General features: G+C 53.7%; 3 protein-coding genes across 3 annotated transcripts in view; 1 reads left to right on the top strand and 2 right to left on the bottom strand.

Moving 5' to 3' along the window:
* Positions 1–15,668, bottom strand: part of DYNC2I2 (dynein 2 intermediate chain 2) — a 210,553-nt gene extending 194,885 nt beyond the window's left edge. The window contains exon 1 of the mRNA XM_050760075.1: positions 15,664–15,668. The gene's annotated coding sequence lies outside the window, so the exon portion shown is untranslated. The remainder of the gene's footprint in view (positions 1–15,663) is intronic.
* On the top strand, positions 8,124–12,427 carry ENDOG (endonuclease G). Its single transcript, XM_050760267.1, has 3 exons — positions 8,124–8,945; positions 10,816–10,925; positions 12,081–12,427. The coding sequence occupies exons 1-3, from the start codon at positions 8,439–8,441 to the stop codon at positions 12,361–12,363; spliced, it is 900 nt and encodes a 299-aa protein (XP_050616224.1). The 5' UTR covers positions 8,124–8,438; the 3' UTR covers positions 12,364–12,427.
* Positions 11,821–15,722, bottom strand: part of SPOUT1 (SPOUT domain containing methyltransferase 1) — a 256,133-nt gene continuing 252,231 nt past the window's right edge. Inside the window, exons 9-13 of the mRNA XM_050760177.1 lie at positions 14,729–14,801; positions 14,523–14,621; positions 13,841–13,943; positions 13,519–13,666; positions 11,821–12,584 (exon numbers count right to left, since the gene is read on the bottom strand). Of these exons, the coding sequence (XP_050616134.1) occupies positions 12,516–12,584; positions 13,519–13,666; positions 13,841–13,943; positions 14,523–14,621; positions 14,729–14,801 (492 nt within the window). The 3' untranslated portion in view covers positions 11,821–12,515. The remainder of the gene's footprint in view (positions 12,585–13,518; positions 13,667–13,840; positions 13,944–14,522; positions 14,622–14,728; positions 14,802–15,722) is intronic.

The raw sequence follows: 15,722 nt of genomic DNA, 5'->3' as shown, positions 1-15,722 counted from the left end.
GCAAGATTGCACCACAGCACTCGTTTGGGCGACAGAGTGAGACCCTCAAAAAAACAAAAAAGTATCATCCCATTATCTGTAGAAAAAGCATTTGACCAAATTCAACATCTTTTTTTTTTTTTTTGAGACGGAGTCTAGCTCTGTCGCCCAGGCTGGAGTGCAGTGGCCGGATCTCAGCTCACTGCAAGCTCCGCCTCCCAGGTTCCCGCCATTCTCCTGCCTCAGCCTCCCAAGTAGCTGGGACTACAGGCGCCCGCCACCTCGCCCGGCTAGTTTTTTGTATTTTTTTAGTAGAGACGGGGTTTCACCATGTTAGCCAGGATGGTCTCGATCTCCTGACCTCGTGATCCGCCCGTCTCGGCCTCCCAAAGTGCTGGGATTACAGGCTTGAGCCACCTCGCCCGGCCCAAATTCAACATCTTTTCATGATAAAAACTCAAATTAAGCAAAGAAGGAATGTACTTCAACATATATGGCATAACATATAACAGTAACAACTATCTATGGTATGACCACAACTCAAGGGGGAGAAGTTTTTCCTTTAAGATGAGGAACAAGGCCGGGCGCGGTGGCTCACGCCTGTAATCCCAGGACTTTGGGAGGCCGAGGTGGGCAGATCACGAGGTCAGGAGATCGAGAGCATCCTGGCTAGCACGGTGAAACCCTGTATCTACTAAAAATACAAAAAAATTAGCTGGGGTTGGTGGTGGGCGCCTGTAGTCCCAGCTACTCGGGAGGCTGAAGCAGGAGAATGGCGTGAGCCCAGGAGGCGGAGCTTGCAGTGAGCTGAGATCTGGCCACTGCACTCCAGCCTGGGCGACAGCGCGAGACTCTGTCTCAAAAAAAAAAAAAGTCCGGAACAAGATGAGGATGCCCACTCTCTACTGTCATTCAACATAGTACTGGAAGTACTAGCCAGACCGGTTAAGGAAGAGAAAGAAAAAGCATCCAAATAGGAAAGGAAGAAGAAAAATAGTCTCTGTTTGCCAGCAACATGATCTTGTATTAGAAAAAACCCTAAAGACTCCACCAAAAAGCTGTTAGAACTAAAGTGGTAAGAAACAAAATCAACAAACAAAAATAAGTAGCATTTCTGTACACTTAACAAACTATCTGAAAAATCAAGAAAAAAGCAGAAATTAAAAGTCAGAAAAAAAAAGAAATAGAGAAAATCTCATTCACTGTAAGTACCTCCTCAAAAAAAATATTTAGGGCCGGGTGCAGTGGCTCTTGCCTGTAATCCCAGCACTTTGGGAGGCGGAGGTGGGCGGCTCATGAGGTCAAGAGATCGAGACCAATCTGACCAACATGGTGAAGCCCCATCTCTACTAAAAATACAAAAATTAGCTGGGCGTGGTGGCGCATGCCTGTAATCCCAGCTACTTGGGAGGCTGAGGCAGGAGAATCACTTGAACCTGGGAGGCTGAAGTTTCGGTGAGCCAAAATCATGCCATTGCACTCCAGCCTGGGCAACAAGAGTGAAACTCCTTTTCAAAAAAAAAAAACAAAAAGGTTTAGTAACCAGAACAGCATGATACTGGTGTAAAATAGACACACTGACCAAAGGAACAGAACAGAGGAGCCGAGAAATGAACCCAGGCATTTGGGGGTGAATTGATTATCTTTTTTTTTTTTTTTGAAACAGGTTCTTACTCTGTCACTGAGGCTGGAGTGCAGTGGCACGATGATGGCTCACTGCAGCCTTGAATTCCCAGGCTCTGGTGATCCTCCCTCAGCCTCTGGAGTAGCTGGGACCACAGGCACACATCACCACGCCCAGCTAGGTTTTCATATTTTGTAGAGACAGGGTATCTTTGCATTGCCCCGACTGGTCTCAGAACTCCTGGGCTCAAACAATCCTCCTGCCTTGGCCGCCCAGTGTTGGGATTATAGGCACGAGCCACTGTGCCACGCTGTGTTTGTGGGGTGGTTGTTGTTGTTGTTGTTTTTTGAGTTGTTGTTTTTGAGACAGCATCTCCCTGTGTCGCCCAGGCTTGATGCAGTGGTGCCATCTTGGCTCACTACAACCTCTGCCTCCCGGGTTCAAGTGATTCTCCTGCCTCAGTCTCCCAAGTAGCTGGGACTACAGACTTAACGCCACCATGCCTGGCTAACTTTTATTTATTTATTTATTTTTGAGATGGAGTTTCACTCTTGTTGCCCTAGCTAGAGTACAATGTCGTGATCTCGGCTCACTATAACCTCTGGCTCCTGGGTTCAAGCAATTCTCCTGCCTCAGCCTCCAGAGTAGTTGGGATTAGAGGCACATGGCACCACCCCCGGCTAATTTTTTAGGTTTTTGTTTGTTTGTTTGTTTGTTTTTAATAGAAACAGAGTTTTACCATGTTAGCCAGGTTGGTCTTGAACTCCTGACCTCAGGTGATCCACCCTCCTCGGCCTCCCAAAGTGTTGGGATTACAGGCATGAGCCACCGCACCCAGCCTAACTTTTGTATTTTATTTTCTAATTTAATTTAATTTTTTTTTTTTTTTTGAGATAGAGTTTTACTCTTGTTGCCAGGCTGGAGTACAATGGCGCGACCTTGGCTCATTGCAACATCCACCTCCCAGGGTCAAGCGATTCTCCTGCCTCAGCCTCCCGAGTAGCTGGGATTATAGGTACCCGCCACCACACCCAGATAATTCTTTTTGGAATTTTAGCAGAGATGAGGGTTTCACCATGTTGACCAAGTAGGTCTTGAACTTCTGACCTCAGGTGATCCGCCGGCCTCAGCCTCCCAAAGTGCTGGGATTACAGGCATGAGCCACCGCGCCCAGCTGTATTTGTGTTTTAAGCTAACGGTTACTACAAAAGAGTCCCAAAGTTTTAAAAAATTAAAACATTTGTAGGCCAGGCACGGTGGCTCATGCCTGTAATCCCAGCACTTTGGGAGGCGGATCAGGAGGTCAGGAGATCAAGACCATCCTGGCCAACATGGTGAAACCCCATCTCTACTAAAAATACAAAAGTTAGCTGGGTGCGTGGTGATGTGTGCCTATAATCCCAGTTACTAGGGAGGCTGAGGCAGGAGAATCACTTGAACCCGGGAGGCGGAGATTTCAGTGATCAGAGATGGCACCACTGCAGTTCAGTTTGCGACAGAGCAAGACTCCGTCTCAAAAAATATATATGTATAAAATAAATAAATAAAAATACAAAAATTCGCTGGGCGTGGTGGCAGGCACCTGTAATCCTAGCTACACGGGAGACTGAGGCAGGAGAATTGCTTGAACCTGAGAGGCGGAGGTTGCAGTGAGCCGAGATTATGCCACTGCACTCTGGCCTGGGCAACAGAGTGAGACTGTCTCAAATAAATACATAAATAAAAATCTGTAAAGTAAAAATTTACAGTAAGCCAAGGTTTATTATTGAAGAAAGAAGTATTTCAAATAAATTTAGTGTAGCCTAAATATACAGTGTTGATAAAGTCTACAGTCGCGTACAGTAGACTTTGTCCTGGGCCTTGACATTCACTCCTCAGCAACCCACGCAGAGCAACTTCCTGTCCCAGAAGTTCCATTCATGGTAAGTGCTTTATACAGATAGGTGTACCATTCTTTATTTTGTTATCATTACTTTTTTTTTTTTTTGAGACAAGAGTCTCACTCTGTCACCCACGCTGGAGTGCAGTGACACTACCTAGGCTCACGGCAACCTCTGCCTCCTGGGTTCAAGCAATTCTCCTGCCTCAGCCTCCCCAGTAGCTGAGATTATAAGTTCATGCCAACACGCCTGGCTAATTTTTTGTATTTTCAGTGTACACAGTGTTTCACTATGTTGGCCAGGCTGGTCTTGAACTCCTGACATCATGATCCGCCTGCCTCGGCCTCCCAAAGTGCTTGGATTACAGGTGTGAGCCACTGAGCCTGGCCTACTTTTTTTTTTTTTTTTTTGAGATGGAGTCTCACTCTGTCACCCAGGCTGGAGGGCAGTGGCATGATCTCAGCTCACTGCAACCTCAGCCTCTGGGGTACAAGGAATTCTCATGCCTCAGCATCCCAGAGTAGCTGGGATTACATATCTTTACATGATGCATGATTATATTTGTAAACCATACATCTGATAAGGGGTTACTATCCAAGATATATAAGGACTTAAAACATCTCAATAGCGGCTGGGTGTGGTGTCTCATGCCTGTAATTCAGCAGTTTGGGAGGCTAAGGTGGGTGGATCACCTGAGATCAGGAGTTTAAGACCAGCCTGACAATATGGTGAAACTCAGTCTCTAATAAAAATACAAAAATATTAACCAGGAATGGTGGTGGGCACCTGTAATCCCAGCTACCTGGGAGGCTGAGGCAGAAGAATCGCTTGAAGCCGGAAGGTAGAGGTTGCAGTGAGCTGAGATCGTGCCACTGCACTACAGCCTGGGTGACAGAGCAGGACTCCGTCTAAACAAAAACAAAAACAAAAATCTCAATAGCAAGAAAACAATGTGATTTAAACAACGGGCAAAGGACCTGAATAGATATTTCTCAAAAGAAGACATACAGCACTTTGGACGGCTGAGGCAGGCGAATTTTGAGGTCAAGAGATCAAGACCAGCCTGGCCAACGTGGTGAAACCCCATCTCTACTAAAAATACAAAAATTAGCTGGGCGTGGTGGCGTGTGCTTGAACCCAGGAGGCGGATGTTGCAGTGAGCCGAGATCGAGCCAAAGCACTCCAGCCTGGTGACAGAGCCAGACTCTGTCTCAAAAAAAAAAAAAAAAAAAAAAAAAGACATAAGACATACAAATGTCTGGCAACGATCTGAAAAAATGCTGAACAATGCATGGATCATCTGGGAAATGCAAATTAAAACCAAAATGAGATACCACCTCACACCTGTCAGAATGGCTTATAAAAAAGAGACAAGGGCCGGGCGCGGTGGCTCAAGCCTGTAATCCCAGCACTTTGGGAGGCCGAGACGGGCGGATCACGAGGTCAGGAGATCGAGACCATCCTGGCTAACACGGTGAAACCCCGTCTCTACTAAAAAATACAAAAAACACTAGCCGGGCGAGGTGGCGGGCGCCTGTAGTCCCAGCTACTTGGGAGGCTGAGGCAGGAGAATGTCGTAAACCCAGGAGGCGGAGCTTGCAGTGAGCTGAGATCGTGCCACTGCACTCTAGCCTGGGCCACAGAGCGAGACTCCGTCTCAAAAGAAAAAAAAAAAAAAAGAGACAAGGCTGGGTGCAGTGGCTAACGCCTGTAATCCCAGCACTTTGGGAGGACGAGGCAGGCAGCTCACAAGGTCAGGAGTTAAGACCAGCCTGACCAACATAGTGAAACCCCATCTCTACTAAAAATACAAAAAATTAGCCAGGTGTGGTGGTATGCACCTGTAATCCCAGCTACTCGGGAGGCTAAGGCAGGAGAATCGCGTGAACCTGGGAGGGGGAGGTTGCAGTGAGCCAAGATTGTGCCGTTGCACTCCAGCCCAGGGGACAGTGTGAGATTCAGCCTCAAAAAACAAAAGCAAAAACAAACAAACCCACCAGATTTGTGACAACATGGAAGAACCTAGAGGACGTTACGGTAGATGAAATAAGCCAGGCACAGAAAGACAAACACGACATGATTTCACTTATATTTGAAATCTAAAACAACTCATAGAAGTGGAGAGTAGAATGATGGTACCAGAGTCTGGGGATTGGTGGGAGCTGGGGTGGTGGGGAATGGGGAAATGTTGGTCATAGGGTACAGTTTCAGCTAGACAGGAGGAATTCTTTTTTTTTTTAATTTGAGATGGGGGTCTTGCTATGTTGCCCAGGCTGATCTTGAACTCCTTTGTTCAAGCAATACTCCTACCTTGTCCTCCAAAAGGGCTATCATTACAGGCCTGAGCCACCACACCCAACCCAGGAATTTTTTTTTAGAACTACAGCATGGTATGGCGGGGCACGGTGGCTCACGCCTGTAATCCCAGCAGTTTGGGAGGCCGAGGTGGGCGGATCATCTGAGGTCAGGAGTTTGAGACCAGCCTGACCAACATGAAGAAACCCCATCTCTACTAAAAATACAAAAAATTAGCCGGGGATGGTGGTGCATGCCTGTAATCCCAGCTACTCAGGAAGCTGAGGTGGGAGAATCACTTGAACCCGGGAGGTGGAGGTTGTGGTGAGCTGAGATCACGCCATTGCACTCCAGCCTGGGAAACAAGAGCAAAACTCTGTCTCAAAAAAAAACCAAAACAAACAAACAAAAACACTGCAGTATGGTCACTATAATTAATGTATATTTCAAAATTCAAAATTGCTAAAAGTAGTATGGTGATACACCATAGCCCATTTACTCAGGAGGCCCACAGATCACTTGATCCCAGGTCAAGAACAGCCTGGACAACAAAGCAAGACCCCATCCCATGTGTTTTTTTTGAAGCAGAGTCTCACTCTGTTGCCCAGGCTGGAGTGCAGTGGCATGATCTCAGCTCACTGCAATCTCCGCCTCCCAGGTTCAAATGACTCTCCTGCCTTAGTCCCCAGTAGGTGGGATTACAGGCATGCTCCACCATGCCCAGCTAATGTTTGTATTTTTAGTAGAGACAGGGTTTCGCCATGTTGGCCAGGCTGGTCTCAAACTCCTGACTTCAGGAGGGCATAGTGGCTCATGTCTGTAACTTTGGGAGGCCAAGGCATGAGGATCACTGGAGGCCAGGAGTTCAAGACCAGCCTGGACACCATAGCGAGACCCCATCGCTACAAAAAATTTAAAAATTAGCCAGGCATCATGATATGTGTCTGTGGTCCTAGCTACTCGGGAGGCTGAGGCAGGAGGATGGCTTGAGCTCAGGAGGTCAAGGCTGCAGTGAACTGTGATCTTGCCACTGCACTCCCTGTGGGTGGCAGCACAAGACCTTATTTTCCTTAAAGGAAAAAAAAAAAAATGCTAAGAGTGGCTGGGTGAGGTGGCTCATGCCTATAATCCCAGCACTTTGGGAGGCCGAGGCGGGTGGATCACGAGGTCAGGAGTTCGAGATCATTCTCTACTAAAAATACAAAATTAGCTGAGTGTGGTGGCACACGCCTGTAGTCCCAGCTACTCGGGAGGCCGAGGCACGAGAATCGCTTGAACCCAGGGGGTGGAGGTTGCAGTGAGCCGAGATCACGCTACTGCACTCCAGCCTGGGCGACAGAGCGAGACTCCGAGACTCTGTCTCAAAAAGAAACAAAACAAAATTAGCTGGGCGTGGTGGTGCGCACCTGTAATCCCGGCTACTTGAGAGGCTGAAGCAGGAGAATCACTTGAAAACCTGGGAGGCAGAGGTTGCAGTGAGCCAAGATCGTGCCATTGCACTCCAGCCTGGGCAATAGAGTGAGTCTCCGTTTCGGGAAAAAAAAAAAATCCTTAATCAGTCCATATTTCTGAATATTTTGCTTATTCCTACCGGCAGTGTAATACTCTGGTGAATATTTGCGTTCGAGATCCTCGCATTCCCGAGATTTCCCCAGCTCAGCCCTCTGGGCGGGTTGAACGGGATGAACTTTTTAAGGCTTCTCTTGTACTGTCAAGCTGCTTTTTGGAATCTTCGTCCCAGGTTTCTGTTCCAGCCAGCAGCCAGCATTAGCCGCCTGCATCCTGGTCCTCACGCCGGTGTTAATTAAAACCTTTGCCAATCTGGGCCGGGTGCGGTGGCTCACGCCTGTAATCCCAGCACTTTGGGAGGACGAGCGGGCGGATCACTTGAGGTCGGGAGTTTGAGACCAGCCTGACCAACATGGAGAAACCCCGTCTCTACTAAAAATACAAAATTAGCCGGACGTGGTGGCGCATGCCTGTAATCCCAGCTACTTGGGAGGCTGAGGCAGGAGAATAGCTTGAACCTGGGAGACGGAGGTTGCAGTGAGCCGAGATCGCGCCATTGCACTCGGGCCTGGGCGACAAAGACCAAAACTCCGTCTCAACAATAACAACAACAAAAAATCCTTTGCCGATCTGGTAGAATTGCGGGGCTTATTTTATGGTGTCATGGAGCATAGCCTGGGGCCGGATATACCTGGGGCCCTGTGCTTGCTCTGCGAACTAGGAGCTCAGGTGAGACTAACCCGTGACAATAAAAGCGCTCGACAGTGCTTGATCCCTCTGCGGAGCTTATTAAGCAGGAGCTCCCTGCGCAGGCGCAGAGAAGAGGGTGCCGCCCCACCCCTCGACCGGCAGGGGGCCTGCTAGGTGGGTGCGGAGCCAGGCAGCATGGTGGCCAATCGCGAGCTGAGGCGACGGTGGCACGCCCCTCATGCCGGCATCTTAACTGCGCAAAGAAAGGGCGCCGGGGACACCCGCTTGGGGTCTGCTTCTCCCCTGTGGGTTCCGATTCTCAACCCCTTGGGAGCGTTTGTGAGTGGAAGGGAGGTCACGCTATCGTCCGCGGCCCCAGCAGCCCCGTCCCTTCATTGGTTCCCGCGGTACGGCTCCTTTAAGAGCCTCGCGGGTCGCCCGCCGGAGGTCGCTCCCCGGCCATGCAGGCGCTGCGGGCCGGCCTGACCCTGGCGTTGGGCGCGGGGCTGGGCGCGGCCGCCGAGGGCTGGCGGCGGCGGCGGGAGGACGCGCGGGCGGCGCCGGGGCTGCTGGGCCGGCTGCCGGTGCTGCCCGTGGCGGCGGCCGCTGAGTTGCCAGCCGTGCCCGGAGGACCGGCGGGCCGCGGCCCGGGCGAGCTGGCCAAGTACGGGCTGCCGGGGCTGGCGCAGCTCAAGAGCCGCGAGTCGTACGTGCTGTGCTACGACCCGCGCACCCGCGGCGCGCTCTGGGTGGTGGAGCAGCTGCGACCCGAGCGTCTCCGCGGCGACGGCGACCGACGAACATGCGACTTCCACGAGGACGACTCGGTGCACGCGTACCACCGTGCCACCAACGCCGACTACCGCGGCAGCGGCTTCGACCGCGGCCACCTGGCCGCAGCCGCCAACCACCGCTGGAGCCAGAAGGCCATGGACGACACGTTCTACCTGAGCAACGTCGCGCCCCAGGTAGCGCCCGCGCCCCGGGCCGGTCGCGGAATGCGGGGCGGGCGCCTGGCCTCTCGGGGCCTCGGTTTGTTCCTCTGCAGAACGGGGCAGCCGCCCAACGCGCCCCCGGTCAGGCATCGCAGTGACATCCCGTGACGGGAGAGAGGAGCACTGGGCTCCAGGCACAGGCTCTGCAGGCCGACCAGGGCTTGAGCTTCAACTGCGAACCCTGGGCACCTCCCTGAGCGTCGCTTTCTCGTCTAAAAAAATGGGGATGATACCGTTATTCACCTTCCTCCTGCGGTAGTGATGAGGCGCTGAGGCTCACAGAGGCAAAGTGATGGGCACAGTGCCACACAGCAGAAGGCAGACTGTCTGTTGTAGAACCTCAGCGCCCAACGTTTTGGGCACCAGGGTCGGGTTTCGTGGAAGACAGGTTTTCCACGGCTTGGTGGGTGAGGGCGGGTTTCAGGATGATTCAAGTGCATTACATTTATTGTACACTTTATTATTATTACATTGTAATATATAGTGAAATATACATCTCACAGTAATGTAGGATCCGTGGGAGCCCTGAGCTTGTTTTCCTCCAATCTATTCCAGTTCTATCTGGAGGTGACGGCGATAATGCCAGATCAGGCATTAGGTTTTCTTTTTTTTTTTTTTTTTTTTTTGAGACGGAGTCTCACGCTGTTGCCCAGGCTGGAGTGCAGTGGCGCGATCTCGGCTCACTGCAAGCTCCGCCTCCCGGGTTCCCGCCATTCTCCTGCCTCAGCCTCCTGAGTAGCTGGGACTACAGGCGCCCGCCACCGCGCCCGGCTAATTTTTTGTATTTTTAGTAGAGACGGGGTTTCACTGTGGTCTCGATCTCCTGACGTTGTGATCCGCCCGCCTCGGCCTCCCAAAGTGCTGGGATTACAGGCTTGAGCCACCGCGCCCGGCCGCATTAGGTTTTCAAAAGAAGCGTGCAACCTCCTCACATGCGCAGTTCACCTTAGGGTTCCAATGCCTATGAGAATCTCCAGCTGCCACTGATCTGACAAGAGGCGGAGCTCAGGCTGCCATGCGATCAATAGGGAATGGCTGTAAATACAGATGAAGCTTCCCTTGCTGGCCTTGTGCTCACCTCCTGCTGTGTGGCCCAGTTCTGGTACCAGTCCGTGGCCCAGGGGTTGGGGACCCCTGGCTTATAAAACCGTGAGCCTCCAGACATCGTCCTACCCTGTCTGCCTTTGGGCAGTTTCAAGGCAGACACCTGACCCATGGTCAGGCTGTTAGTGCCAGGCACTGTGCACTGGGCCAACTGCCCTCTCAGCCTGTTCCCAGCAGGTCCTGGCACCAAAGGATGGAGACTGCCATGGGGCTCTGGGTGGAGCCCATGGGGCACCAGCCTCTGACCCAGCTTCCTTCTGGGAGCACAGCCCCCTACCCACTTTCCATTGTCCGAGGCCTGGAGAGCTCAGGATGGAGGTCGATTCATGACATTCCCTCTAGGCTCTTCCTATGGCTCAGACTGGGAAAAGGAACGGGTTGGTGGTTGGAAGGGCTGGTCTTCCCATGAGCCCCTGGGAGGGGCTGGGGATAGGTCTCAGTCCTTCTCTCTGAAAGGTGGAGACACGTTCCTTCCTTCATTCGGCTCTTGGGAGCTGAGAAAAGACTTTGACAGCCGGGCTGTGGAAGGGACAGAGGGCGATGGCTAACACTTGTCAGCCCTGCCTGACTCCATGTGGTTTCAGAGAGTGACTTGCATTCCTTGAGTCTCAGTTTCCTCATGCTTGTCTCTCACTGGACATCTCTGAGCGTGTCCATCCCCTCAGGGCCTGGGGCAGCCCTCTGATAGAGGAGGAAGGGTGCCAGCCACAGTTCTGCTAAGCCCTACCTCTCCTGCCAGGTACCCCACCTCAACCAGAATGCCTGGAACAACCTGGAGAAATACAGCCGCAGCTTGACCCGCAGCTACCAAAACGTCTATGTCTGCACAGGGCCACTCTTCCTGCCCAGGTAAGGTGGAAACCAGGGGGCCGGGGGGCAGCAGAACCTGCCACTCACAGGGCCAGGCTCTGGGTCAATACCAGTTCCCTACTCATCTGGTTTCCTGGCAAGCCTGTCAGCTTTCCTGCCTCGGGTCCCCTCATTCCACTTCCACAGCTCAAGACCTGTCGGGTACCCCGACCATCTCTCCTCTGCCCATGGGCAGCAGCAGGCCCTGAATCTGCCCCCGCTTCTCCCTGCTGTCACCTCTTGGCATGCCCAACCGATCCTGTTCTGCCCATATGGAAACCCCTGCAGGTCCCCGGTGCACCGAGCTTTCCCACCTTCAGTCTCTGCTCTGCTTGGAGCACTTTCCTCCACCCTTCTCAGGAGTTTGAACCTAGATCTGCCTGACCCGGGGCCTCCACTCTTGCCCCTCTGCAGCCCTGCCTCTCAGATGGAAGCAACGGAGCACCTCTGGGCATGCTCCATGGTTTTTCTGGCCTGCAGAGGGCTGGGACTGAGAGGCAACATGTGGAGCTGAGCAGCTCACTTTGGAATCCACAGGCTCGGGGTGGAGTCCAGGCCTGCCTCATCCCCTAGTTCCTTGGTGCTGTGGGCAAAGGACCTGTGTCCCCCACTATAAAACCTGCGACCTCTTGGTTGATGTCACATGCTTCCCCAGGGCCTGGCCCACAGGCGGTGGTTGGGGCACTGATCAAATTTCATTAGCAGGTGCCTCCTAGGGCCGGGGCAAGGGAGGAGACTCTGCTGAGGGGAAGCCCCCGTCCTGTGTCCCGGCACCCGTGCTGGTGCTGGGATGTCACCTGTCATGGTCCTTGCCCACTTGGTGCTCACCCCCGTGGGGAGAGACGGACAGTTGTTAAGTCTCCCCCCAGATGAATGTGAATGTGCAGAAGGCTCAATTCTTCTAGCGGCATTTATTGTCGCCCACTCTACCTGACCCAGTGTTGGGCATAAGGAAAACAGAGGGAGAGTTAACCTCCACCCTGGACAGAGTTCCAGCCTCAAGGAGGAGCCAGGCGGGCTACAGAAGTCTCACAGTGAGGGAGTCGTCCTGCAGGCTGACAGAAGTTAAAGGACAGATCAGGGAAGGCTTCCTTGAAGAGGTGGCCTTGGGTTCATCCAGGCCTCCTGCCCACTTGTGCCTGGGTCTGCCTACAGGACAGAGGCTGATGGGAAATCCTATGTGAAGTACCAGGTCATCGGCAAAAACCACGTGGCAGTGCCCACACACTTCTTCAAGGTGCTGATCCTGGAGGCCGCAGGCGGGCAAATTGAGCTCCGCTCCTACGTGATGCCCAACGCACCTGTGGACGAGGCCATCCCACTGGAGCGCTTCCTGGTGCCCATCGAGAGCATTGAGCGGGCCTCGGGGCTGCTCTTTGTACCAAACATCCTGGCGCGGGCAGGCAGCCTCAAGGCCATCACGGCGGGCAGTAAGTGAGGGTGGAGCCCAGCAAGGCTGGGCGTGTGCAGGCCGGGGAGCATTAAAGGTGGTGATTTTTGGAGACAAGTCTGGCGGCATCCATCCCAAGTGACCTGCAGAGCCCCTGGTTTCACTGCTGCTTCACTGATGTCCTGGGCCCCTTAGAACTTTCAGGGGTGCTGGGCACCGGCCTGGGTGAGGCCAGGCTGCAGGGCGGCCAGGGAGATGAGGATGGCCTCCTGGAAGAGAAGTGTGGCAGTGGGCTGGGGACTGGGAGGCTAGCGGGTGCCCCCACTCCTAGCCCGTCTTCAGTGCCTGGCTGCCCAAGACCCAGCCCACTGGGGTCCCCTGTCCTTAGCAGAGCCTGGTGAGGTTAACGACAGGCCCAGGTTCACACTGCACACTTGCCACCTGGAGGACCACATAGCTTCCTCTTCTGAGCCTGAGAAGAGGACCTCAGGCTCCTCTTCTGTAAAATGGGGGTAAAGGTAACAATGCCTACCTCCCAGGGCCAGGGGAGGGCAAGGAGGTGGGCAAGAAGTTCTCAGCCCTCACCAGGGATGGGAAGCGGGGGAGCCAGGGTTCTGGCTGGGGGGTGTGGTTATCAGGCTCAGTGCTTGGCTTGGGCGAGGCCTTAGGGATGGGTAGACAGGGCTGTCAGCCCTGCGAGACTGATGGGAGGACCAGCCTTGCCGGCAGTTCCTGTAGCACAGCGTGTTATGCCTGACTCCAAAAGTGGTTCCATGAGGCCCAGGACAAAGGCTCCAGCTGCACGTGGCTTCCCCCGCGGGACAGATGCAAGTGAGACCCCAAGAGGAGAGCTGCTGTGCCCACCGTGGTCATACACAAGGAAGGAGCAGAACCAGGGCTCTGGGAGATCACTGAGCACACAGCTAAGGAACCAGAGGCCCGGAGCAGGGGTGGGCAGGGCCCTCTGGGTCACCTGCCTGGGAGCACAGGACGGGCACTAGCACCCATGGTTGACTCTCAGCTACACTCATGTCCCATCGCTGTGGCAAGACTGCTGTGGCAAGAGGCCAAGAGGGGATGAGAGGACCACCTCCAGACAAGGCACCATGGGCAAGGGTGGGTGACAGGGCAAGAGTGGCAACCGCCCCTTGGACAGATCCCAAGGCCCCAGCGGCTGGCGGTCGGGGAGGCAGGCGGGCTCACCTCCGTGCGGATGGTGCGGCTACCCTGGCCAGGACAGGTATTGACGTACAGGTCAAAGAGGACACTGGGTTCAGCCACCTCTAGGTTGGGGTCAGCATCCACTCCAGCTTCCAGCCCCTGGAGGCCCCCGAACACCACAAGAGCATGCCTGGCACATGTAAGAGGGGGTGACTTGAGTGGTCATCAAGGCCCCACCCAGCACAGTGCCCAGACCTGTCCCTCCATCCCCAGACAGCAGGGGCCCATCTGGGCAGCTTCACCCACCAGGCAGGTTCCTGGCCACATTCCTCCTGCCCTGGTCCCGGCGCCAGGAGGTACACACCTGAAGCTGGGAAGGTGGGCAGAGGCCACATCCGAGCCACGCTCTGACGTCCCGATGGTCAGGTCATACCCGTCCTGGAAGGGGGCCTCAGCAAACACAGCACCTGGGTGTGGGGCCAACTCAGTGCGGGTCCTGCTCCCCACAAGCCGCAGCTCTGGGTATGTGTGTGTGTACTGAGGCAGGGGTGGGTGGGAAGAGCTGTGTGTGTGTGTGTACTAAGGTAGGGGTGGGTGGGAAGAGCTCTGTGTGTGTGTGTGTGTGTACTGAGGTAGGGGTGTGTGTGTACCGAGGCAGCGGTGGGTAGAACTGTTCCTGGGAAGTCAAGGACTGAGCAGGGCGGACACCAAGCCTGTGCTTGGCTGGGGAACAGGGCAGAGACTGGATAGGAAGAGGCACCAAGAGCATGAAGTGGGCCTCTGACTTCTCTGGCCCTTTTGCCTCCATTCGCAACTCTACAGAAACATTATTGATCAATGATGATACTTTGGCTCAGTAGTCCTTAATGGCATTCCAGGCAGTACATCCAGGGAGAACAAGGCCCAGAGAAGGAAAAGGACTTGCCCAAGGACACACAGCAAGTTGACAGGGCAAAAACCTTGGTCTGATATTTGGGTCAGGCAAGGCTCCCGGCCACCTCCCAGAGGGATGGATGGATATTCAGAGAAGTGAGCTCTGTGCTTACTGAGGCAGGAAGCCAGTCGGACGGTGTAGCCCCAGTAGAGACCAGCTTTGGTGCGAGGGTCCTGTGATGACACCACTTTGCCACGGTAGGTCTTGCATTCTGGAGGGGTAACAGAGTCTGTAAAGATGCGGTGAGGGAATGGAGGGAGGTGGCTGAACCCTGGAGCTCGTCTGGCCAACCCGGGGGCTGGGGAACCTTCCAGATACCTGGGAGCTGCTGCTGGTTCAGTCGCACGGTCACCCGAAGCCCAGGCTCCAGGTTCTTGTCAATCTTCACCTCCTGGGGAGAAGCCAGAAGAAATGGGTGCCATTCCTCTCAAGATCAGCAGGGGCCACGGCTCTTCCAGATGCCACCAGGGGAGCCCTGGGGCTGGCAAGGGACCAAGGGGTCCAGGTCAACTTGTCACCCTCCACCCCTGGCACCAGCTGAATCTGCTCACAAGAGACCATTTTTGCAAAACACAGGTCACTGGCCAAACACGCACCTTTGGGGCGCTCATGGCACAAGGTAGAAGTACATGAAACCCAGTTTTCTGCATTTTGGTAGCTCTGCCACTTTGAGTTGGAGTCTGGCTCTATCACCCAGGCTGGAGTGCAGTGGCGTGATCTCAGCTCAATGTAAACTCTGTCTCCTGGGTTCAAGTGAATCTCCTGCCTCAGTCTCCCGAGTAGCTGGGATTATGGATGCGTGCCACCACACCTGGCTCATTTTTATACTTCTAGTAGAGACGGGGTTTCACCGTATTGGTCTCAAACTCCTGACCTCAAATGATCCGCCTGCCTCAGTGTCCCAAAGTTCCGGGATTACAGGCGTGAGCCACTGCGCCTGGGTTGTGCTTTCTGATGGGAGGGGACTCCATACATGTAAAGGTTTCTGCCTCTGATTTGAGAAGACTTGAGGGTAAAGAGGTAGCAAATTAATGCCCTCGTCCCAGCTTGGCTCTGTGCCACACGGGAGCAGCTCCAGAGTGACTTTCAACTTGTTTCTGCAGGGTTTTGTTTGGAGCATGAGAACTGTCTTCTGTTGATTTGCTTTTTAAGCAACAGTAAATTCATTCTTGGCTTTATCTGTTGAGCCCCATTTTGCACAATTCTCTGGCCCAAATTTGCATCAGTGAGGGATTTTGGGGCAGCTCCAGGACTCCCCCCAACATCCATCTGCTTGCACTCCATCGCTAGGGTGTGTCCTGGAGGTGTGTCC

The sequence above is a fragment of the Macaca thibetana genome, chromosome 15 (genome assembly GCF_024542745.1).
Source record: "Macaca thibetana thibetana isolate TM-01 chromosome 15, ASM2454274v1, whole genome shotgun sequence".
Lineage (NCBI taxonomy): Eukaryota > Metazoa > Chordata > Mammalia > Primates > Cercopithecidae > Macaca > Macaca thibetana.
This window is presented reverse-complemented; position numbering and strand designations above follow the sequence as displayed.

Bases quoted from the DNA above. Each gene is read 5' to 3' on its own strand.
- ENDOG (XM_050760267.1), top strand. From the start codon at position 8,439: ATGCAGGCGCTGCGGGCCGGCCTGACCCTGGCGTTGGGCGCGGGGCTG. The intron at 8,946-10,815 runs GTAGCGCCCGCG...CTCTCCTGCCAG, and splicing joins TGAGCAACGTCGCGCCCCAG to GTACCCCACCTCAACCAGAA. The intron at 10,926-12,080 runs GTAAGGTGGAAA...GTCTGCCTACAG, and splicing joins GGGCCACTCTTCCTGCCCAG to GACAGAGGCTGATGGGAAAT.